This window comes from Fukomys damarensis, unplaced genomic scaffold (genome assembly GCF_012274545.1).
Source record: "Fukomys damarensis isolate Sample0158 unplaced genomic scaffold, DMR_v1.0_HiC HiC_scaffold_13, whole genome shotgun sequence".
Classification (NCBI taxonomy): Eukaryota; Metazoa; Chordata; class Mammalia; order Rodentia; family Bathyergidae; genus Fukomys; species Fukomys damarensis.
This window is the reverse complement of record NW_022900925.1, coordinates 37,120,574-37,143,851: the sequence shown is the minus strand read 5'-3', so window position 1 is coordinate 37,143,851 and position 23,278 is coordinate 37,120,574. Positions and strand designations below refer to the sequence as shown.

Sequence of the window (23,278 nt, the reverse complement as noted above, 5' to 3'; positions counted from 1 at the left end):
GGAGACCGCCAGGACCACGGGACACAGTGGCGGGCCACTTCCTGGCTGCTGACTTGGAATCCACCATGCGAAGCGCGCGTGGACACAAATGCCTGCCGAGAGAGTGTACCCATCTTGGAACTTCTTTTCAGATCGACAGGGTTTTTTTAAAAAATCACGTAAGGCCACAGTTTCACATTTCTAGCGAACAAAACTACACATATAATTTTAAATGGTTCAAGTACGATTTTTTTAAAAGTTTCATATACATATATAGTATAAATTCATTCACTTGTATATTCGTTTATTCAACACATTTTTCAAGCACCAACCACACGTAAATCTGCATGTAATCTATTGAAAACCACCTCAGTTTTACTGAATTAAAGGGCAAATACGTAGCCAAGTGGGGTGGCACACACCTGTAATACAATCACTCTGTGAGGCTGAGGTAGGAGGATTGCAAATTCAAGCCCAGCCCAGGCAATTTAGCAATTTAGCAAGATATTTTCTCAAAATTAAAAAAAAAAAAATTTAAAGAGCTGGAAGTGTAGCTCAGTGAGAAGGTCCAGGGTTCAATCCATAATACTGCAAAATAAATAAATGCATGAACAGGCAGAGGCACATACATGATAAACTTTCACACATTGTTTTCTTTATCACACTAGGGCAAATGGAATGAGGTAAAAATGAGCATCTTTTTTGTGGAGCTGGGGATTGAATACAGGGCCTTCTCGCTGAGCTACATCACTCTCAGCCCCTTTTCATATTTTATTTTGAGACAGGGTCTCACTAAGTGGCTAAATTACCTAGGTGGGGCTCCAACCTGTGATCCTCCTGTCTCAGCCTCAGAGTTCTGGGACAGTTATCATTACTTTTAATTGGCAAGTGTCACATAGGTTGATTATTTAACAGAGCACGAGTGACACTGCTTTATTCGTTTTTATTAGGGTTTTTTTTTGGAGGGGTACCTGGGATCGAACTCGGGTCCTTGCACTTGTGAAGCAGGTGATGGAACCACTGAGCTAAATCCCCAGCCCTCGTTTTTATTAGTTTTAAAAGGAGCAATTCATGCTATTAAACAGATACTTTCAGGGCACATTTTTAAAGTGAAATACTCTGGAGTATTTAATGACATTTTATATTATGTAATTAAACCTGCAAGGCATTTTATGTTTTTGGTGACAACTGGTCCACACAGCACAGTCTTATGTGCTGACTGGATAACAGAATGATTTTAATATTAAACATCTGCGGTTTATCTAATAAGTGACTGGATTGCTTAACAAATAATAAGATACATTTTTATTATTTGCTTTGTTGTTTTGTGACCCTGGGGATTAGACCCAGGACCTTCATACTGAGCAACATCCTCAGCCCTCTTTTATTTTTTATTTTAAGACAAGGTCTTGCTAAAACACCAAACTGCTTGGGATGGGCTCAACCGAACTTAGACTCTCCTGACTCAGCCTCCCATATTCTGGGATTACAGGCCTGTACCACCATGCCTCACTTGCTTTTAAAAAGACCAGCCTACAGACAGAATTAGCGTCCAATCCGAAGATCACCCTGAAAAACTACAGAAGTAGATCCACACTGAGCAGAATTCGCCAGTGTATAAACACTAGTTAGGTCCCGTCTGCTTGTCTCACTGTCCAGACACTGGCATAAGAAAAATCTTCCTGCGTGATGCGAACGGTGGATTTGACTCAGTTTCTCCCTCTGCGGAAGAGGAGATTCGCTCACCGGAGAGGCAGGGAATGCACAGGGAGGGGCAGCTGACAGCGTGAGTCACCCCCTTATCTTGCTCATCTGTCCCTGAGGCTGCCTGGCACCGGTTGCGTGACAGGGAGATGATTTCTGAGGAGTTAAAAGACAATGCGTGTAAGATCAAATTTCCCAGGAGAGGAGGCTAAAGCAGCAGGTTACACAACTATTTGCCGAGTTAGGCAGAGGGAGGTTTTTCAGCTGCGTTTTCCGAAGTATTGACCCTGAAAACCCAACGGCAGAAGGCTGCGTTGCAAACACTGTGCAAAACGGATGGCCTGATACCTGCAGTCTACACAGGCACCCAAAGGTCACGCAGCCCGGACGGGGAGAACCGCGGGCCCAGGAGGTGGAAACCGGGACATCATCACCTGACTTGAGCCATGATTTTCAGGCCTCTGCACTCAAACTTGGATCAAGGTGGCAGCAAGAGAAACGGCGCTGTTTCCTGTGCCTGCCGTATGGTGAAATGGAAATCTCTTTTTCTTTTAAATTATCACAAAAAAATATTTTTGAAAGAAGTTTTGTTACTCAGATACACGAACTGTATTTTACATTTCACATGCGGCCCGGGACGATTCCTCTTCGGGTAGTGTGGGCCCCAGGACTCCAAAATATCGGGTGTCTGTGTCTTACATCATCAGGAAAACTGATCTCCCACCCACATATCTGTTCGGGGCCCCTGTGGACCCTTCATTTATGTTTGGTTTGCATGGGGGGCGGATACCAAATATGAAAGAAAGCATTATTTTAACAGATTCTTACATTTCAATCCAACTGAACTTGAGCTAAACAATCCAGGAGACATTATTCTGTCTCGATGTTGGTCTAAACAGTCATGCACTTGTAGCTTTTTAATTAGGTCCAGCTCCACCTCTCCTGAAAGTGTGGATTTCTGTGTTCATTCACTCGGCAAATACTCTAAGTATACAGCACCCGCACCGGGCATCTTGCTTCCTAAAGACCTCCCACCTTTTCCCCACCACCATCAGACCCACTGCCCGGTCCACGCCCGATCTCCCTGCTCCCACACAGCCGACCCTGGTCACCCACTGGCTAGAACCCCTCAAAGGCTGCCAACTGTCCCCCCACCAACCCTATGGCCTTGTTCAGCACGCTTTAAAAATATACATATTTAGGGTGCACACAGCCCACTGTTTGATCCCCGGTGCACCAGGACACTGCAGACCAGCACTGCTCTCCTACACCAGATGTCTGCACAGATGTCTCTTTTAGCCTGCAGTGTTTTTCCTCCCCATTTTGGCCAAGCCGCCTCCTCCCCACTCAGGCTTAACTGAAATGTCACTTCTGGGAGGCCCCAGCCAGCTTCTGTCCTGTGCTCACACACCTCCAACCAAGCCCTCTAGGGCAGGGACCGCGTCTGTTTTGCTCTGTGGTCTTGCACCCCCGGCTTCCAGCGTGGTACCCAGTGCACAGAACGCCCGCCTAGCCCACTGCGTAGAAGACAGCCAGCATGGTGGACTGCAAGTGCCTGAATTCTGTGCAAATGCCAGGGAAGTTCACTCCGCCAGTGTTGGAACAATACCTGGGTCACTCACCCAGCACAGAGCGGCCACATTCAATGTGCTCGACAAAACTCTGTTGCGTGAGTCGTGAGTGGTAGGAAGATGTTTCTTTTATTTCTTTCTTGAAACAGAAACATCTGTCAGATTTTAGCGTTAAATTTCGCACCACTCATCTTTGCTAAGAGTGAAAGAACAGCCCTAGTTTATCAAGATACAACACACAAACAGTGTCCAAGATACAACACATAAGCAGTACCAAAAGAAAGCCTTAAATATGTTTATCTGAGTCCATTTGCTTTGATTACTCTATTTAAAATACGCTCGAGTGAGCCGGGGATTTGGCTCAGTGGTTCCACCGCCTGCCTCACAAGCACAAGGGCCTGAGTTTGATCACTAGTACCAAAATACAAATAAAAATAAAATATGCTTGGACTGGGGATTTAGCTCAGTGGTGCTGCCGCCTGCCTGGCAAGTGCAAGGACCCGAGTTCGATCCCCAGTACCAAAAAATGTATGTATGCTTGAGTTACGTGACAATGAATTTCACCTACTTTCTTCTTAAATGCTAGTTAAAAAAAAAAATTACACTGAAAAAGAGCGTCTGCATTTTATTGAGATATTCATTGAATTCAATGAGTATTTTCCTAAAACACTCAAGATCCCTGGCACTCTCTGGGGACACAACATGTATGTAAAATATGCACATGTCAAGTAGACCCCTTCACAAGGCTTAGTGATACAAGTCACACTGCCCAAGACCTAGTGATTCAGAAGAAAGTGATCACCAGCTTCCACAAGCAGTCTTTAAATCAAGGATGCGCTTTCAAAAAAAGTCAACATGAGGACTTTCCCCTGTGTCTCACAACACTAGATACTCTTTGCACATACTGGAGCACCTAGGCAGCACTCCCAAGGGAGCAACCATGACCGAACACGTTCACCTAGAGAGGGGCCTTGGGGTCCTCTCCTTGTCACACAAGTGTGCTCTGCTCACAACTAACTGTAGGACACAAAGCAGGGTTCTCTGAAAGGAGCTGGCAGAAGGTTGATCTTTCGGGACGGAGCTGCTTATGCCAAACACATGCAGGCTGGAATTATGTGTAGGAACATCATATTAGCTTCCTACGGCGTTTAACCACGATGGAGACATTCACAGGCAAAGGGGCCGGGGTGTGGGCTTAGCATATGCATGAGGCTCTGGGTTCGGTCCCCAACCCACAACCAGAAAAGACTGGCTGAAATCCGGTGAAAACTGTTAAGCCTATCATCTGCACAGTTTACAACTAAAGCATAGGTTGATTCAGTTTTCTACTTTGCTACCAATTGGGCTGTGGTATCAGTGATGCCTCTGGTATAGGAATCATCCAAAATGCTGACATCTGAGAATAGCTATACTACAGCTAACAAGAAAAAAAAAAGGCAGGCAAAAGCAACAAGGCCAGAAAGTGTGCACTGATCGTCACTGAGGGGAAGAAGGGCTTGTCCAGCAGTGGGGTGGCAGCAGCCTGAACACAATGGTGGCCAGGGCAAGCTCGTTTGGCGGGAACACAAACCCAGTGTGTGTTACCGCATTTTGCAATACCGACACGTTGCAATGAAGAAATGTGATTTTAATTGGAGGAGGACGATAATTACAGCTTCAGAGCCAGCTTGTGCATCAACGGCATGATCAGAAATGTCTGAGCGACAAGCCTTGGCACAACACCCAAGAAAAAGGGTGAACCCCGGAGTGAAACAAGTTTCTTTCCCAGATGTCGCCAAGCCACCTGAGCCACCCTGAAACTGCACCCTGAAACCAAGGGTGGCGGAGATGTTGTGCTAGCGATCACATTATCGAATGTAAATAGCTTCTATGAATTTGGATAAGGAAACAAGAAAGTGCACTATATTATCTCTCTGCAACGAGTTTTCCCCAGGGGATGCAAGGGGATAAAGCAAGGCTTGCGTTTCTGGAAGACATTTCTCCAGCCGGTACCCAAATGGAAAGAAGAGACCTGTGCAGACCACAGATGGAGAAGTGACCCCGGAAAAGCAGCTTGCAGCACAAGCAAGCCAAAGCCATGTCATCTAAAGAACAGCTCAGTGAGCTACTGATGTTTTAACTTGGAAAATAAAAGATTCTGGAAGGACAGACCGACCTTTGTCAAATACCCAAATGACTCTCCACACTCAATGCTACAGTGTGTGTGGCCGATTTCAGTTCAACATAAAGGCAACTTCTTGTTCTGTTTGTTTTGTCTTTTGGTTGGTTTGTTCTGGCACCAGGAATCAAACTCAGGACCTTGCGCTTTCGAGGCAGGCAGTGGCACCACTGAGCTACATCCCCAGCTCGTCAAACGATAACGGTTACGGACTAGATGTATCCGAGGCGGGATTGGAGCCTTTGGGTGAGGGGCTGTCCTTGGCATTGGGTGTTTGACAAGTGAGAAGGAACTGACATCTCAGTACCTGCCTTGTCTGTGCCTTCTAAATTGTTGGTCTGCCGTTCGTGACCTGGATGCTACTTCTTCTGGGAGGCTGAAAATAGCTCGGATAACTGACCGCCCTTCCCAAAGGGGGCGGGTCTGGAACTGGAAATGTGATGCTGACCTCTGAGGTCACTGGCGTGGTTGAAGCCATGATACTGGATGCTTTCGGGATTGAGGTCACTGCAGGCGACTGTTTGTGAATGTTGCTGCAGACTGATTTTATTTCTGGCAGACTATCCAGAGATGCTCGGTCAGAAAGGATATTTTCCACCTTCCCGCTGACACTTGGCCATGAGGTTTCTCCATAGCATGAAATTTGAAAGGAAAACCATCCTTCAGGTCCTTCTCAGCTGAGCTCGGCGTGTTCGATGGCCAGACCTCCCTAACAGACCATCGAGGCTAGGAAAAGCACAGTTTTAATTCACAGGGATCCAATTCCAGAAGCTGGCTGTGGCTTCCCTGATTATTGCTATTGCAAATAATTCTAAGCTGAGTGTGGTGGCACATGCCTGCAATCCCAGCACTCAGGAGGCTGAGGCAGGAGGACTTCAATAAGACCAAGGCCAGCCTGGACTACATAGTGAGCTCAAGGCCGGCAAGACCCTGCCTCAAAAACAAAGAAAGAAAGAAAAAGGAATAATTCTGTAGCAACAAGTCTAGGTTCAGCAGGAAGGGGGTTTCATCATCAAGTAGTAACTCCTGCTGTGGGTACAGAGGAATGGCAGCAGGCTTGGCGGTTTTATCTCTAATCTACACAATTATTTTCCTATTTTTTATCATCAGTTCCTGAGCAGATACAGTGACTAACTTATTTTACCAACTGTTTATGTGAAGTAATGCTGACTGCTATATCCTTAAAACCACTAACGATGGGTATGGGAATCAGTAATAAACCAAAGTCTGCCGTGAGACTCGATTGATCATTAATGGGTCTTTAAATCATAGGCTTACTTTGGAAAACTTGTCGTGGTCCCGAATCTGTTCCTCTCAGCTTTGCTGAGAAAGTCATCACAGGTGACCTGACAGTGGACGACAGACTCACGTGACCGCCAGACTCACATGACCACATCTGCAGTGCTCATGTCTAGTCTAGAAGGCCGGCTTAGGAGCAGCGAAGGCCCCATTCCCTCAGAGGTTCGAGGCCACTGTCCCCCAACGTTCACTTTCCTGCATATCCCCACCTTGATTCTTCTAAACTATTCTTCAGGCATTTTTTAATGATACCACCTATCTGTTCTGTATAAATTCTCTATGATAAAATTTAAATTATGCACCCAAAGTCGTTTTACAGGGGTCCTGAGGAGGCAAAGATCAGTAAGCTATGTTTCTTTCTCTCAACAAATCCCTATCTCACAGTGTAGAAGACAGGAGGGTGAGACACAGAGGATCACAAGATAGGGTGAAGAATTTGATGATATCGATTTGTATTCTCTAACCCTGAATAACTGCAGGTCCGCTGTTTTTCTGATCACTACTCCTTCCCATGCCTCTCTCCGAGTACCTATCTCCTTTTCTAGCTCCCTGAGTGTTCCTGTTTTGCTTCCCAGAAATGTCACAAATACCTCTAAAGAGCTCCAAAACTCACCCTGCTTCTGTCTCCCAGCAATCATGTCCTAGCTCCACCTTGGATTCACTCCTCAAAGTCTCTCTCGTCTTGTCTACCTGCTCAGTGAGATCCACAGATAGCTTCATTCTACCCCTGTTCTTCCCTTTCCTAGGGACAAATAGCCCCACTTCTGTGCCCTACAGAAATCTCTTTGCTACCAGATCTCTCGGGGTCTTGTAATGACATCGCAGATGGTTTTCTCTGCCCTTGTTCTCCATCGTCTCTGCAGAATTTGAAAAGAAAACCTGGGAGAACCTTCCACCGGAACCTCAGTCAGGTGCATCACCCATGCGGCAATTCATACTGGAACCTTCTGAGTTTTTTCCAACCTTCCAGGTCCCTTCTTTTTCACTGCTTTGACTGAGTCCTTTATTTCTGCACCCAGCCTGGTTTTGAGGGATTTCTCACCACTTGGTCTCAACCTTCTTTTCCTTCATAAAAGTCAGATGTTCTAAGGCCTCAACTGCTTCCCCGATATGGATGATCTTTGGCCATCAGCTCTCTCCTCGATTCTTATATCAGTTTCAATGTTTCCTTTAATGTGCACAAATGCTCCTGTTGTGACATCGGGACACACTGAGACATTTTTAGTTAGTAGTTCTGAAAGGAAAAGGTTCATTCCCTCATCCCAGAAGTCAACAGCAGTCACATACAAACAGCTAAGCTGAAAAGATCTAGTCCCACTCTGTCTTGTTTGACACTGTTGACCATCCCACCTTGAAATCTCTTCTTTGATCTTCTTCAAATGTCTGTCTACTGGTTCTCTTTTTTCCTCTGAGTGTTGCCTCTCAGGCTCTCTTGATTCTCCTTAAATGTTGCAGTTTCTCAAGTATTTACCCTTGGTTCTCATCTCTACCTGTTCCTCCAGGAAAATCATAGGCGAGTCACGATTTCTCCTCGCCAGTGACTTCCAAGGCCAGCCAGTCTCACTCTGAATCGCAGACCTACCCCGACAGTGGAACATCGACACCTGAAGGTGGCCGGGTGCCTCCTCCCCAGGCTCCCTTGACCCGAATTCCTTATCCTTCCTACAAAACCTGCCCTCCTTTGAATTCACAATCCATTAATGGTGTTCCTCAAAGGCCGAAGCTGGAAACTCCCTGCCATCTCCGACCTCCCCATCAGCCTGCAGCAGGCCAACAGTTGAATGTCAAATGTCACCATTCCTGCTCCACCTTCTCCTTCGTGTCCCACAGCCGCCACTGTCCTGACATTCTCGTGTCACCGCCCCCAGACTCTCACAAATCATCTCTCTGCCTCCAAGTCCCCTAAGCTCCATCTAGTTCATCGATAAAGTCAACTTGCTAAAACTTACGATGGTGCTCATTTCCTGTCTACTCCATTGGGACCAAGTCCAAATTCCTCAGAATCACGGAAGGGCTGTCCCATCCCCGGCCCTTTATCATTTTTGAGACAGAGTCTCATGAAGTTGCTCAGGCTGGCCTTGGACTCTTAATACTCCTGCCTCAGCCTCCCAAGTAGCAGGGATTATAGGCCTGTGCCACCTCAACTTGCCTACTCCTTCTTTAAGACACCGTTCAATTGCCATCTCAAGTCCTCCAGAAATTGGTTTCCCTTTGCTATATTTCATACGTTTTATATAAATCTGAATACTCAAACTCTTCATCCTATCTGGTAATTATTTGTGTCCTGTCCCCTACATCCCACCCCGTCAGACGTGGCTTCCTTAGGATAAGGGGCGCGTCTTGCTTATCTTTGCATCTGCAGGACCACATATTTGGTGAGTGGATGTTGTACGGAAATGTGAAAGCATAGCCAAGATACTGCCCTTTTGTCCCAGGCCATGGTGGAAAAGACCTGAGCAACACAGAGCCCCCCACGCCTCTTTCTGGCTACAGGTAACTCTTTGGTCTAGTTGTATAGAGGAAAATTTTTCACGGAAGTTATTGTTCCCACCAGAGTGCCCAAACTTTTATATTCCACCTAGATAAAAGATACACATTGTGCATCAGTGCTGGGGATCCAACTTGCCCTGCACACGCTAGGCAAGTGCTCTACCACTGAGATACACCTCCCGGCTCCCAAGATGCACTTTCTCACGTGGAGAGCACTGTGGATCCCTCCTCCAGCCCAAGCCCCGGCTCGGACGGATGGGCCCTACCCGATGATGCTGTACCTAACACCTATTCTCGCAGCAGGTGAAGAAGTCTCAGCAGGGCAGGGTGAGACGCGGAGGCTGCGGAGGACTTTCGGGGACGGGGCTGCTACACAGAGGAGGACAGAGAGGACGCAGGCAGGGGCCCAAGCTCAAGGATGCAGACGTGGTAGGCGCAGTCCTCTGCCGACAACACCTTCCCACACCCAGCAGGGCGGCCTCGCCTGGGCACGGGGCCGCGCCCTGGGGGGAACGCTCATCCTCCAGTGTCACCCCGCCCTGTTAACTCCGGAGCTCGTGGTGGTTCCCAGCCACTGCCCCCGCTGTCTGTGCTTTCATCGGAGGGGGTTCTTGGAAGACGGGGGTGAGCTGGTTTCTGCCGTCTCAAAACATCGGGCAGCCACCGAGGATCGGACCGCATCTCATCTCTTTCCTGAGATTTCTCTTTCCTCCTGCCCTAACTGCAGCAGTGAGCTGGCTTTTCTGGAAGAAGGACTGCAAGGAAAAGCCCAGAGGGCTTCCAAAACAATGAAGACAATCGAGATTATCTCCAGCCCTCTTAAACCTGCACGGGCACACCTGGAAGGGAGGGCTGTGCTTGGGGTGATCACTGTGACAGCATCATTGCCAGGGACATAATTCAGTATCTGTACTTCTGAATCACTCTTTCCCCTGACTTTGCTGCTCTGCCCATAAACCACACTCTCTTGGTCTCAGCCACCCTCATGACCCATCCATAAGTGAATGATTGCTACTATTTCAAGGGGCTTTGTTCCCTACGTCCACAAAGACGTACCAGACGTGGCGACTTTCTCATAACTAATTCCCTTGTCCCAGTCCTTGCCGGTGCAATCAGGACACTCCGCCAGGTTAATCTCCCTAAAGCAATGCCTTTCGTGAGCTGTAGCCTTACTCAAAAGCAATGAGAAGCTCTCCGTGTTTATCTATTGCCGGAGCAGCTTACAGACACCAAATATCCCCAGCAGTACCGGTTTCCCGACAGTAGTCCGTGGCAGGGGAAGAGGACAGACTTTGGATCTCAGGGTGGGACAGTTATTTTGTGTGTGATTTGTGAAATTTCCCCCTGGTCAATAAAAGGGATATGAAAATGACATCAGTGGAATAATAGAAAAATGTACGGCACGTTATGGGTACAGAAAGAAGGTGGCACCTTTTCCAACCACTTCATCTCTTCATATGATAGCGAGCCCTCTGTCCTTTCCTGGGAGAAATCAGTCTCTTTTGAGAGAGTTGATGTGTTTCTGGCCTCAGGGAGGCCAAAAGGCAACTGCCACACTGACTCAAGGATCCACGTCTTCTCTTGGCCTCACCGCTCCTCAGTTGTAATATAAAAACCTTCCGTGTAGCAAGCACAAAAGACACCACTGCGGGGCTGAAACGTGGCCCTGAGCAAGTCCCATCCACCTCCATGACCTTCATTCGCTCCGCTTTAGGAGGAGAGAACTGGAGGAGGCGATCTCCACAGTCCCTTCCAACGGTGTGAGAAGATTCCGAAGACAGACCGAGGTAAGGAAGACATGGCGCAGACAATGTCTAAGGAGCAGGCAACTTCCTGGAACTCAGAGGAGGCTCCCAGAGCAGAACTCTGAGAACTAGGGAGCCAGTCAGGAAGACATCCGCATAATAATGGCAGGGAAAGTAAGTAGTGTATGCTTTCTCTCCGGGCTACTCCCCTCCATGAATTCTTTGAAAAAGTAAATCATGGTTTTGTTCGAAGCTGGCCTGGTAGGTGGGCAAAGTGTGACTTCACAGACTTCTCAGCCAGAACTGAAATTCCTGTCACAAGGAATCACCTCTCATTTCACAAATCACAGAAAAGCTTGAAAGAGGCTACAGCTGTTAGTGTACATGAGCAATACTATACCTTCGCCCTAGAGAGAAACAAAGGTGTGTAAAAGCACAGGACAGCCCAGGGCTCCAGGAGAGGGGCAGAGAGGCTTCGACCTACAGCAGAATTGAGGCTGGCTCCAGTTTCGAACCTCCGTGCCTATCTCTACAATCAGTACACGTAGGAGGAACTTGGAGCAAGAGGTTTGCTCACGTGATGTCCGTGGGCCCTACGACACCGCCCCCCACGGTCTCCTAAGACTGCCCGGCACATCAGGGAGAGAGGCGCACACTTCAAACCCACTTACCTTATAAGTTCCGTGAGTTCATTTACATGCGGGAAATCTGAGCCTATCTTAAAACAAGCCTGCTGGAGTGAAAAGGCCCATCCCTACAGAAATTTACATTTCTGGGAGAGCCTTTGGAACCACGAAGCAAAGTGTCGTTAAACAGCTGGCAGTGAAAGGTCCTGGTTAAAGACGCAGAGGCGGACAGGCTCGGGGTCATTTCTGGCTTGGCTGCTGTTTCGCTGTACCTTGTGTACAATATAAAAACACCCCGAGCCTCAGTTTCTTCCTCTGGGTACAGCAGTGAATGATTGTACCTGACTCACAGGGCTGTTAGTGCATCGCATGAGAAAATGTACAGAAAGCCCTTCACGGTGTCTGACATGACGCACGCACGTGTTGAATAAATGTCAGTTTTGTTATTCCTGCCACCCAGACGCCAGGAGTGCCTGCACGGTATCGAAGTCCCAGCTTAGTGCAAGACAGTCAATCCCAAGAGAGCTTTGGGGTCTTTATCCTTGGGAAAAAACCTTGCAATAAATAATGCCAGCATTTTCAAGATCTGTAAGTATCGACTCATCTAAATCTCACGAACTAGAAAATTCTATTTAGCGCCACATTTAATCCCAAACGATGTGGGAGGTTTCCGTGAGAGACACCAGCAGGTCTGATAGCTTTTGGATTTATAGACCTTGGGAGATGCCAAAGCACAGGCCACCCTTTTCCCCGTTACAGGTTCCTACCGATGGAATTCACATATAACCCGAGTTCATCTTGGTGCTTTTAAAGCCCGAGAGAACAAAGCTGAGTAAAAGGGACTAATCTCTCTGGGTGTCAGCAGCCTGTGGAAAACCCAGCCTGTATAAAAGGATTAAGGCTGCAGTGGTTCACGGTGGCTAACTGCTGTGCTTTCTTTGGAAGACTAGAATGCAGCTGAGGGTAATCCTGACAAAGGCTGATTCTCTACAAATCAAGTAAGAGGACCCCTCGGAAGTTAGGGTAGCATCTAGATGGTGCACAAGACCTACGAGGAAGTCTCGCCCATCTGTGCTTTTCCTTTTCAGATTAGTTTATTTTTTATCACAAATACAATGATGATAAGGAAGGCTTACCTAGTCTGAAAAAGAAAATAAAATCCCTTATGTACGTGCTGATTTTCTAAGTCACAATATGAGAAAACACAACTTTAGGGCACTTCAAGGGAGCTTTGAGAGTTGCTCCTCGAATTCAAGCAAAAGCTCTGAAGACAAATGTGTGCTAAAATCCTAGCAAAGCCCTGCCGGAGGTTCCTGCAGTCAGGTTCCAGTCCCCACCTGCCCAGGCCTGAGAAAAAAATAAATACACTGAGAGACAGAACTAAGAGGGAAAGCAGGGGCCAGGACTACCAAGGCCGGTGCCACCAACAAAGGCGCCGGCCAGTCCCGGGCACTGACTTTATTGGCAATCACTTGGGGTAAAGGCGAGCTGTGTGCAGTTTCTATGGAAATGAATGTAAACAAGGCTCATCATGGACAAGACGAAGCATTCTCAAATTAGGAACAGAACAGATAAAATATGTGGTTGTAATTGAAACACTGTCCTTCTAGTCTGAAGGTTTTAGTTGTGCGAACAGAATTTGGGTGCAAGTTACTCTGACCTTGGCACGTAGGCTTCAGCCAGACTCACTTCTGTAAACGAGCTGACTGTGGGGTTCGCTCTTCACAGCCTGCCTTGGGCACGATCTATATTGTGGTCCTCAGCAGTGCCCAGCAAGGCCTGGGACAGAGAAGAGTCCCGACAAACTCCGTAATCTCTGGCGTCTCCAGCTGACTCTGCCTGTGTTACCTGAATATTTGTGTAATGGGTTTAGGCCAGGAAGTTCCATGGTCTTGAGCATTCTCAATCTTCAGCCTTGGAGAGGCAGAATAGTTCTTTCTAATAGTGAATTTCCCTAGGATGTGTGTTATAATTTTAAAATATACCAATATCTTCCTCTGTCATTCTTACACAATCCCAAAAAAGTAGCTCCAAGAAAGAGCTCTGTTATGAAACTAGTGTTTGATTTTAAGACGAACTTTTTATATCTCTGAACAATAAAATTAGGATGGTGACTTCATCAGACCTTTTCCCTTAAAACATGTTACATCTATTCACTAGCATGAGTTCACTAGCATGGGGAACTACTGCTTTCACTAAATACTTTAACTTCTAACCCAAATTGTTATCTGTTCTATTTAGATCTTCCCAGAATGCCTAAGTAAAAATTATCAAGAAGTTATATGCAATTATGCCAATGGCAATCCCTAAACACAGTCCAGAACCAGATTAATTCCCTAGCAGCTGTCCTGCTCCAAAATAGATGTGCCCTCGGCATGCTAACAGCAGCCCAAGGGGAATGTGCCAGCCTCTAGGTGAAGAGTGTTATTCTGTTAACCGGTCGGGCATAGTCAAGGCTAAAGTCGTAATCAAGGTTAACGAATCACAACAATGCACCGAAAACCTTAAGAAACAATGGGGTATGTTAGGAATGACCCAAGACTACTCCTGGCTCCAACAGATTATGCCGTGGCTACTTCCACTATTGGGCCTGCTGACCTGCGTGTGTCAGTAGGCCCCTGTCTGTTTTGCTGCTTTCAAAATTTCTTGCAGGAACGCATGAGAGCATTTACCAACCAGAGAGTCACGAAATTCATCATGGTGGTTACCAGCCGCTTTGGCAGAGGGAAGAAGCCCCCACCTACCGCTGCCCCCATCAGATCCAGGTTTAGCCCCAACCCTCACCCCTTGGTCAGCTTGAAGTGGCTCCAGGAGAGGAGACCTTCTCCCAGCAGCCATAAAACAAAAAGCCTGGAATGTTAGAATTCCCTTACCTCAAAATGGCTGCCACAGGGAACAGCAGCCTCCATGTTAAAATATGGCTTCTCCCAACAAAGGACAGGCTTCTTCTTCCCATCGTGCCTCTCCTCCCGCCAAAAGAGCAGCCTGATACTTGCTAACTCCTAGCAGCTAGTGATGTCATGGCCCCTCGTAGTGATGTCACAGGCTTCTCCAATCCCGTAACACTACGTAGTCTCACTCAACTCCACCCCAGCTCAGACCAACCCCACCCCGCTCCTATAAAAGAAGCTCCCTGTGCTGCCACGTTGCTTTTCTCTCCTTTGTTCGGAGACAGCCTAGCAGAACCTCCCCATAATAAAGGCTTGTTGGAGTAGAAATAATAATAATAATACCACCAAATGGCATAAATCCAGTCATCCTTGAAATTATCAATTTTGGTGAATGATCACAACTAGATCTAAAGGAATCTTCTTGGGTTTACGGCAAGGAAAAACAGCTGCCACTGAATTTCGGCAGTTTCCGTATTTTAAGATTGGGGTTTATTTGGTACACAACAAACTTCATTTTCTTGCTTTACTATTTGCTTGACTATTTTTATGAAAACTAAAATGGACACCGTATTTCCATCTCCCGTTCTACATCAATAACTTCTCCTAATGCAGTACCTTCGCACCGAGCAGTCATTTTTTCCAGCGATGAAGTTAACTTGACCAAAAGAAGAAGACTATGGCACACTAGTGAAATTTAAAAAATTTAAATTATGGCACGTTTTAACCCTTAAATTGCACCATACTTATAAGCTAGTTAACCAGAAAACAAACTAGAATTGTCAGTTCTCCTAAGATGAGAAAAAAAATTTCAAATTCGAGGATATAATTGCAAATACATTTTAGCAGGTTACTAGATTTGGATCCCAACAGACCCAAGACCAAAACAGTAACCTGTACTGGAGAGAAAGAAAGGTCAAACCACTTTCCTTATATGATATATATCTACCCTAAGAAACTTTAAGACATCGTAAAATTCCTATGTAGAATCCTGGCCTTCTTGTCATTCCCACACAATATGCTCAAATCTAAAAGTGTCACAGTTTCTCTGGACGTAAAATCAAGCTAGTCATCATCAATTAACCTTTGTTTAAAGTTTTAAACTTGTACGATTGCCAAAACACACAGGATACAAGTTTAGAGTACAGAAAAAGCAGCAAGAAAAGAAAGTGTGAAAAGACACTGAAGTGATCTGAAAATACTCAGAAAATAAGGGGCCCTGCTGGGGGCAGCACACATGTAACATACTCTCCTGCCTTAAAGAAAACTCAGTGTCACACCCTACCCATTGAGAACAATACCGACGGGCCCAGAATGTAGAATTTACTGTCACACACCAGGCTGCACAACACAGTGAGAGACAAGAGAGACACAGCCGTGCACTAGACCAAGAACTCTAATGAAGGAGGCAGCGTTTAAACTAGAGTTTGAAGTTAAAGTAGGATGATTTGAATAAGCCAAGCAAGTAGGGGGAAAAGGCACAAACCAAAAGCAACAACAGCCCGGGCCGGGGATTTAGCTCGGGGGTTCCGCCGCCTGCCTTGCAAGAGCAAGGACCGGAGTTCGATCCCCGGTACCAAAAAAAAAACAAAAGCAACGACAGCCTTAAAATGGAACGATGCACAGTGTCTTGGCCGGAGAGAAAACAAACTAAAGGATTTCCTTTAAAGAAATGCTTATATTTCCCCCCCATTGGATCATAGATTTTTATGCTGATGCGTATTTAACATTTATTGCTATTGCTTTCTGCATGCTATGGAATTAGCACACTGAGACACAGAAAGGCCGCGTGTCTTGCCCGAGGCCATGTAATTACTTTATGAGGAAGCGGCTGCTTTCGCTCTGCCACCCTCTCTGTAGGGGGACAGGGTGGACAGACTGGGGAGAAAAGGCTTATGGAGAGCACTTAATCCGTCCGCACAGGCTCGACTGCGATGCAGGGTGATGACGGTGCTGCTTGGAGAACGTTAATCACGCCGCCGAGCGCAGCCGCACAGAGTCCACTCGCGTAGACAGAGCCAAAACACCACTTCCGAAGCCGGTGAGGTCATCTCGGCAGGCGCAGCGGGAGCCAGACTAGGGTGCTGGCGGTGACACCAGACAGAGAAAAATATGTCAGACGTGACAGAAAGGGACCCATGTGGCCCCTTGGTAGACGCAGGAAATCAGGAAACAAGCACAAGGATCATTTAGAACAAAACTGGGTGGCCTGGTTCACCCCAAAATTATCAGACTCAATCCCACTCCACACTCCCCTGCTCTCCGCTTGAGCTGATTTTTTTCTTCCCCGTTGGCCATTTTCCAATTTCTACTCTATCCTTTCGTGCGCTCACGGTTTGTAGGCCCAGTGTGGGCTGGACAGTGGGTTAGGCTCTAAAACCTAGACCACGGCAACGGTGATGATTTTAAAAACTATTACACTCTTATTCAGCATGTGTGAGCCACTGTTACAAACGTTCCAAATTGATGAACCCGTTTGAATCCTGGTGTTGTTCTACAGGGTGGGCGAAAACAGTGGTTTTCAAGAGGGAAAGGAGATGCGGCCACATAGTTCAGTGGTGAAGCCCTCACTGTCATCTTACACCCGGCAGTGTCTTAGTTGTCCTAATTCCTCAGCCATCTGGAAGAGGACACCAGAGCCATCAGTTTCGTATACCGAGGTGTCCAGACGGCATTCTGGAGGTCACACGTCCTGTCTGCGCCTCCACCAAGGGAGACGAGATCACTCTGTGTTATTATCCCTCCTCTGTGGGTTTCTGTTTGCCTCTCCACGTGAACTCCACGCTCCTTGAGAAGCAGGAACGGCGTCACAGCCCACCCATACAAGCCCAGATCCTGTCCCACATACCCAATACGTCCTGTCGAAGGAATGAATAAATTAATGAAGACGGACGGTAGGTTCCAGCCAAACTGGCCCATGCAAAGTCCCCGCCTGCTTGGCTTGTTTGCGGTCCTCACTTCCAGAATAGCTCTTTCTCTGCTGCTGAAAAATCCTACTCATCCTTTTCAAGGCTGGGTATAAAGGCCTCCGGCACCATGATTTTCTGTGAGGGGGCCCCCATCCTCACCAACACCTTCCTGGTCACTCAGAGGGCCGGACCGGTGTTACAAACCCTACAACATCAGCGAACTGTATGGCCCGATCCAAAACCAGGCTCTCGAAAGTAGGCTGGCCTACTCTGGGAAAATTCCTTAAACCTCCTAAGGCTTTGTCTTGCTTTCCAGCTAAAAATAAAATAAAATTTAAAAAGGTAAATAATATCTATCCAGAGAATTTGGGGGAGGACTGAAAGAAAGTAAACCATCTGGACACACCCTCCCCGAAACCCTGGAGTCATTTACCATTTACAGAGCTTCTAGGTCAACACTGAACGCCATTCGTCTTCGGTGAGATTCTAAAGACTGCTAAGAAGATATCTGAGGACGAGAGCAGAGGCTCGCTCATCTATCTGTTACACACCTACCAGTGTGTCTTCCACAGACACACAATAAAGACTGAGAACAGTGGCACAGCAGCCATTGTAGACTGCGGCAATCAAGTGCAAATTGTACCCCCTTTGGGTCATCGTGATGGTCACAGGCCTCTCTCCACCACTTCTTAGCTCTCTGAATCTAGACTCAGATGCATACACTTCCCACTGGGAGCGAGGAGTTACAGGCTAACACCAAAGCCAAGCCAGTCGGACTCAAAATCGGTGATAATGGCCAATAAAATCAATCCAAAACAATCTTTTAAATGAGATTTTTCCTGCCAGTTAACTTCCACTAACATCAAGCCTTCGGTATCCTCTCTGAACCTTCTCTTTCCTGGCTGATTTGTCATTGCTTTCTTCTGCTGTGCGCTATCTCCAACAAGAATCAGTTCCCATGGTTGGTTTTTTTTTTCCCCTCCCTCCTTTCTCTACTGCCCCACTTACAAGAGCTGACAAGTTTCAGGAGCCGCAATTGTTGGGCAGTAACTGCCACTCTGAGGATCGTCCCAACTACATTCTTACTCCCTACAGAAAGCTCTTGGTTACTTTCAGGAGTTGGAATCCGCAGTTGTGAACTGAACTCAAAAAAGTCATGACTACTGGATAAGTATGACTCTGATCCCTACCCTTTCGATAGTTTTTGGCTTCTAAGTTACTTTTGTTTCATTTTTGCCGTGGGGAGTTTATAAAGAAATGAGAGACATTCGGTTCTGCAAGACCAAATCCACCACAGCAGGGAATATATATATATATTATAGATAATAATCACCATCTCAGCAGCTTGATCCAGATTTTTAAATCACAATAGCACATATAACATGACAAAATATATAATGTATGTAATATATTTTTGAACAATAGCCATGTCATGGCCTATGGGAGTTATAAAATTTTTAACGTCCTTTTTAAAGTCCCAACTGAATAGTTCACTGAACAAACTGCTATCCCAATTTCAGTGACCAGCGTATCCGAGGAAATGTGTTTTGTGTATTTGGTGAGTAGCAGAGCCTCACTTGGGGCCATGTGTGCTAGCCCAGTCCATGATTTTTGAAGCAAGTACCACTCTCCCATCTGGATTTTTCTTTTTGCAAACCTTTACTTGTAGTCATAAAATACCTGAATTCTCACCTTTTCTCAGCCAGAACCAGGACTAGAAGTTAGTTCTTTGCTTCCTGAAGTGAAGCTGAGAATCACTGCGTCATGGCCTTCACATGAGCCTTGTCTGTGAGAAGCTCAGGAGCGCGAAGCAACCCAAAATGACTTCACCGATTCAGATTTTCTAACGTTAAAAATAGTGGCACAGTAAATCTGAAGATTCTTCAGCCATTACTCACTTGTTTTCCTAGGCAAAATAATAATGTGCTCCCTTCTCCAACTAAATTAAACAATTCCTTACACACACACACACACACTCGCACACACACACAACTCCCCAGATTGTGCCTTTATGGCTTTCCCTTTTTGCTGTGTGTCTACATTTGAATCCTAATAAAATTGTTCAGCATGTGTTTTATTTTCTTTTGGGTTACAGTTTTGTACAAGATTCTTCCTTTAGTATAATTCTGGTAGATTTGATGCCATCCACTGCTCCAATGAGTTCAAACTACTTAAAAACACCAAATACAAACTCTTATTTCAGTCATGCTTGCACAGATAAAACACTCTTTTCCCCCAAAGCTTGCAAACATTCTGCATCGCCTGAATTTGTGCTGAATTTGAGAAAAAGGGATTTTAAGAGTTGCTCAATGTTCTTCAAAAGGTGCAGAGCATCGTGAAACACAGGCTCATCCGAACTCCACCCATTTCCAATTTCAACACTGCAAACCTCCTGCTTGTTCTTCGGGCAAATTCAAAAGCACAGATTGATATTGGTTATTAGCGAAGATAATTTATGCAATCATGAGCCAAAGATGCTAAGTTGGCAAAACAAAACCACGCAGGTAAGCAAACCCTGCCTCCCGCGCGACACGCCCTCTGGGTATATAAAGGCGTGCCCCTGTCCGGGTGGCAGGCGCTCCCTGAGGTCCACAGCATCACCATGTCTGTTCGGTACAGCTCCACGAGCAAGAAGTTCACTTCCTCCCGCAGCGGGTGCGGAGGAGGCGGCGGAGGGTCAAGCCACAGAATCTCCTGCAGCAAAGGCTCCCTTGGGGGAGGGTATAGCTCAGGGGCCTTCAGCAACAGCTCTTTCAGCCGTGGGAGCGCTGGTGGAGGTTGCTTTGGGGGCTCCTCAGGTGGCTATGGAGGAGGAATAGGAGGAGGTTTAGGTGGAGGCAGCTACTGCACGGGCTATGTAGGTGGCAACTTTGGCGGAGTCTATGGAGGAGGGAGCTACGGAGGAGGGAGCTTTGGAGGCGGCAGCTTTGGTGGAGGTGGCTATGGAGGAAATTTTGGTGGTGGACTTGGCGATGGTGGCCTTCTCTCTGGAAATGAAAAAGTAACCATGCAGAATCTGAATGACCGCCTGGCTTCCTACCTGGACAAAGTCCGGGCTCTGGAAGAATCCAACTACGAGCTGGAAGGGAAAATCAAGGAGTGGTATGAAAAACACGGCGGCTCAGGCCGGCGAGAGCCTCGGGACTACAGCAAATTCTACCAAACCATTGATGACCTTAAAAACCAGGTAAGGGGCATTCGAAGACCCAACTTTACTTCTATCCATGTAACCGATAGCGGCGTCTTAAGTTAAACATGATGTGGCCGCCCCTGTGTTTGCTTGTGTTACTTCCTTGCTTCTGAATCTAACCCAGTCTCACCAAAGATAAATATTTCTGAAGGTGTGGTCAAGGCAATCCTCACTCGGCATGTTTGTTGTCTTACAGGACGGCATAGTACTGAAAATATTGCAAGCTTCAATGAGAATAGAATCACTTTATTGTTAAAATATGCTAGATCCTTTACAAATGCAGGAATACGAAGATTAAATGAGTAAGAGCAGAATATTATTGAGATTTGATAACAAGTCATATTCGGTACCAAAATGCAAGAAACATGAATCCTGCATTATGGAAATAGGGTACTGTTTGCCTGTAGGAAAATTGAATTGCACCTATTAGTTCATAACGTGTATACTTAGAAGTATCTATACAAATTTAACAATACAGGTAGGTGCAAGGCAGTCAAAATTTGCCTACCCTACACTAAAATCACAAAGCATACAGGAAGCAATAGGGATACAGCTCAACCGTAGAGAACTTGCCTACCATGCATGAGGCCTCAGGTTCAATTCCCAGCCCTGTAAAAAAAAAAAAAACAGGAGGGGGCACTTGCAGAAATACAACCACGTAATCCCAGTTAAGTTTTTGGAAAGGGGTGGCAAAGAGACAGAAGCATAGACGTTCCAAGCGAATGATTCAAATTTAAGTATATGGGTAAGCTTGTGGTATTTTATATTCCTCATAATGTCCCCAAAACATGGAAGAGGGCAACCAGAAATGAACTCATCTCTGTTATTGTAAAAGCCACATCAGCAGCTGACATCTTTGTGAATAACTCGTCTCTCTGTCCAGATCCTCAACCTGACAACTGACAATGCCAATATCCTGCTGCAGATCGACAATGCCAGGCTGGCAGCTGATGACTTCAGGCTGAAGTAAGCCAAGTGGCTGTCACAGCAAGGGCAGCAGTGACCCTAAACGATGACTTCGGACGTGCACACTAGTATTTACGTTTTCCTGGGGTTACCCACCCTGAATTAGCACCGGGGCTGAGACATTTCCAGTTTCAATATTACCTTTCTATCCTTAAAGGAAGAAAAGGCATTTTAAAGTGACCGCTAACCTTTGCATTAAACCACTAATATCGCTATGTGAATTAACACATGATCAACATTGCCCTGAGATGAAATCAACTCTTGTGTTTTCTGTTTAGACAGTGTCTATCCAGGCACACCTGGAGTTTACCTGAATCACGTCTGTTCCAGGTATGAGAATGAGGTGTCCCTGCGGCAGAGCGTGGAGGCCGACATCAACGGGCTGCGCAGGGTGCTGGACGAGCTGACCCTCACCAAGTCCGACCTGGAGATGCAGATCGAGAGCTTCACAGAGGAGCTGCAGTACCTGAAGAAGAACCACGAGGAGGTGACACAACGTTTTATCTCCCCCAGTGGAAAAGAAGTTCACTGTGGTCACGGTGCAGTCGTTCATACCTCTTCGTTCCTCAAACAGGAAATGAAAGACCTTCAAAACGTGTCCACCGGCGACGTGAACGTGGAAATGAACGCTGCCCCTGGTGTCGATCTGACCGAACTTCTGAATAACATGAGAAGCCAGTATGAAGAACTTGCTGAGCAAAACCGTAAAGACGCGGAAGCCTGGTTCATTGCAAAGGTAAGTAACTGCACTCTGCGGCAAGGTCCAGGAGGTTTCGCCACCGTGTCACAGTTTTCTCATCTCTTCCCCCGTTTTTAACACTGCAGAGCAAGGAATTAAATACCGAAATTGACAGCAACATTCAACAAATGTCCAGCCATAAAACTGAAATCACTGAATTGAGACGCACCGTTCAAGGCCTGGAGATCGAGTTACAGTCCCAACTGGCTCTGGTACGTCTTCGGAAAGGACTCCCCCTTTATCCGTACGAAGTTTCATGTTCACGCAGGGTTGGGGGTATGAAGGAAACAGACCATTCGCCTGGGTGTAAAGGTGCTGAAATTCAACGGTGCCATCAAATATAAAATAAATTCTACTCATTTGCTTTATCCTTCTACATGATGTCACTAAGCAACAATAATGTCCTCTTTTCAGAAACAATCCCTGGAGGCCTCCTTGGCAGAAACAGAAGGCCGCTACTGTGTGCAGCTCTCACAGATTCAGGCCCAGATCTCCGTACTGGAAGAACAGCTGCAACAGATCCGGGCCGAGACCGAGTGCCAGAACTCTGAATACCAACAACTCCTGGACATCAAGATCCGACTAGAGAATGAAATTCAGACCTACCGCAGCCTGCTAGAAGGAGAGGGAAGGTAAACAGCAAAGTTGAAAAATTAGCCCAGCTGCTTTCTTTCCATATCCTGGAGAGCAAGGCTTACCCAAACCTCAAGAAAAAGCCAGGAAGCAGAGGGAAATGTACGTGTGGGGGTCCTGGGGGTTGGACGGAGGAAGCGATGGCAGAATAGAGTATGCAAGCAGGCTTGGGTTCTGGAGCATTAGGCCCAAGAATGAATCTTTGGAATATGTATATAAAAACTTTTAAACGATAGGCTTTGGCACATAGTTGGCAGTTACATTCTCTCTAAACATGATTCATTTCCTAAGATAACAATAATCCAGGCAGCTTCCCACGAGCTCCCAACGCACGTGATAACCTCACGTGACCCTCCTCTCCTTTCTTCTAGTTCCGGCGGC

The 23,278-nt window shown here is 46.5% G+C and overlaps 1 protein-coding gene across 1 annotated transcript; it reads left to right on the top strand.

Moving 5' to 3' along the window:
- The first annotated feature begins 19,971 nt into the window (after positions 1 to 19,971).
- On the top strand, positions 19,972 to 22,925 carry LOC104855967 (keratin, type I cytoskeletal 10). Its single transcript, XM_033763039.1, has 6 exons — positions 19,972 to 20,556; positions 21,443 to 21,525; positions 21,856 to 22,012; positions 22,100 to 22,261; positions 22,351 to 22,476; positions 22,679 to 22,925. Exons 1-6 carry the CDS (start codon positions 19,972 to 19,974, stop codon positions 22,898 to 22,900), a joined length of 1,335 nt encoding a protein of 444 aa, XP_033618930.1. The 3' UTR covers positions 22,901 to 22,925.
- The last annotated feature ends 353 nt before the right edge of the window (positions 22,926 to 23,278 follow it).

What these genes read in the sequence shown, in the direction of transcription:
- LOC104855967 (XM_033763039.1), top strand. Translation starts at nt 19,972, where the DNA reads ATGTCTGTTCGGTACAGCTCCACGAGCAAGAAGTTCACTTCCTCCCGC. An exon ending in TGAAGAAGAACCACGAGGAG is followed by an intron (nt 22,013 to 22,099) that starts GTGACACAACGT and finishes TTCCTCAAACAG; the next exon opens with GAAATGAAAGACCTTCAAAA. An exon ending in AAGCCTGGTTCATTGCAAAG is followed by an intron (nt 22,262 to 22,350) that starts GTAAGTAACTGC and finishes TTAACACTGCAG; the next exon opens with AGCAAGGAATTAAATACCGA.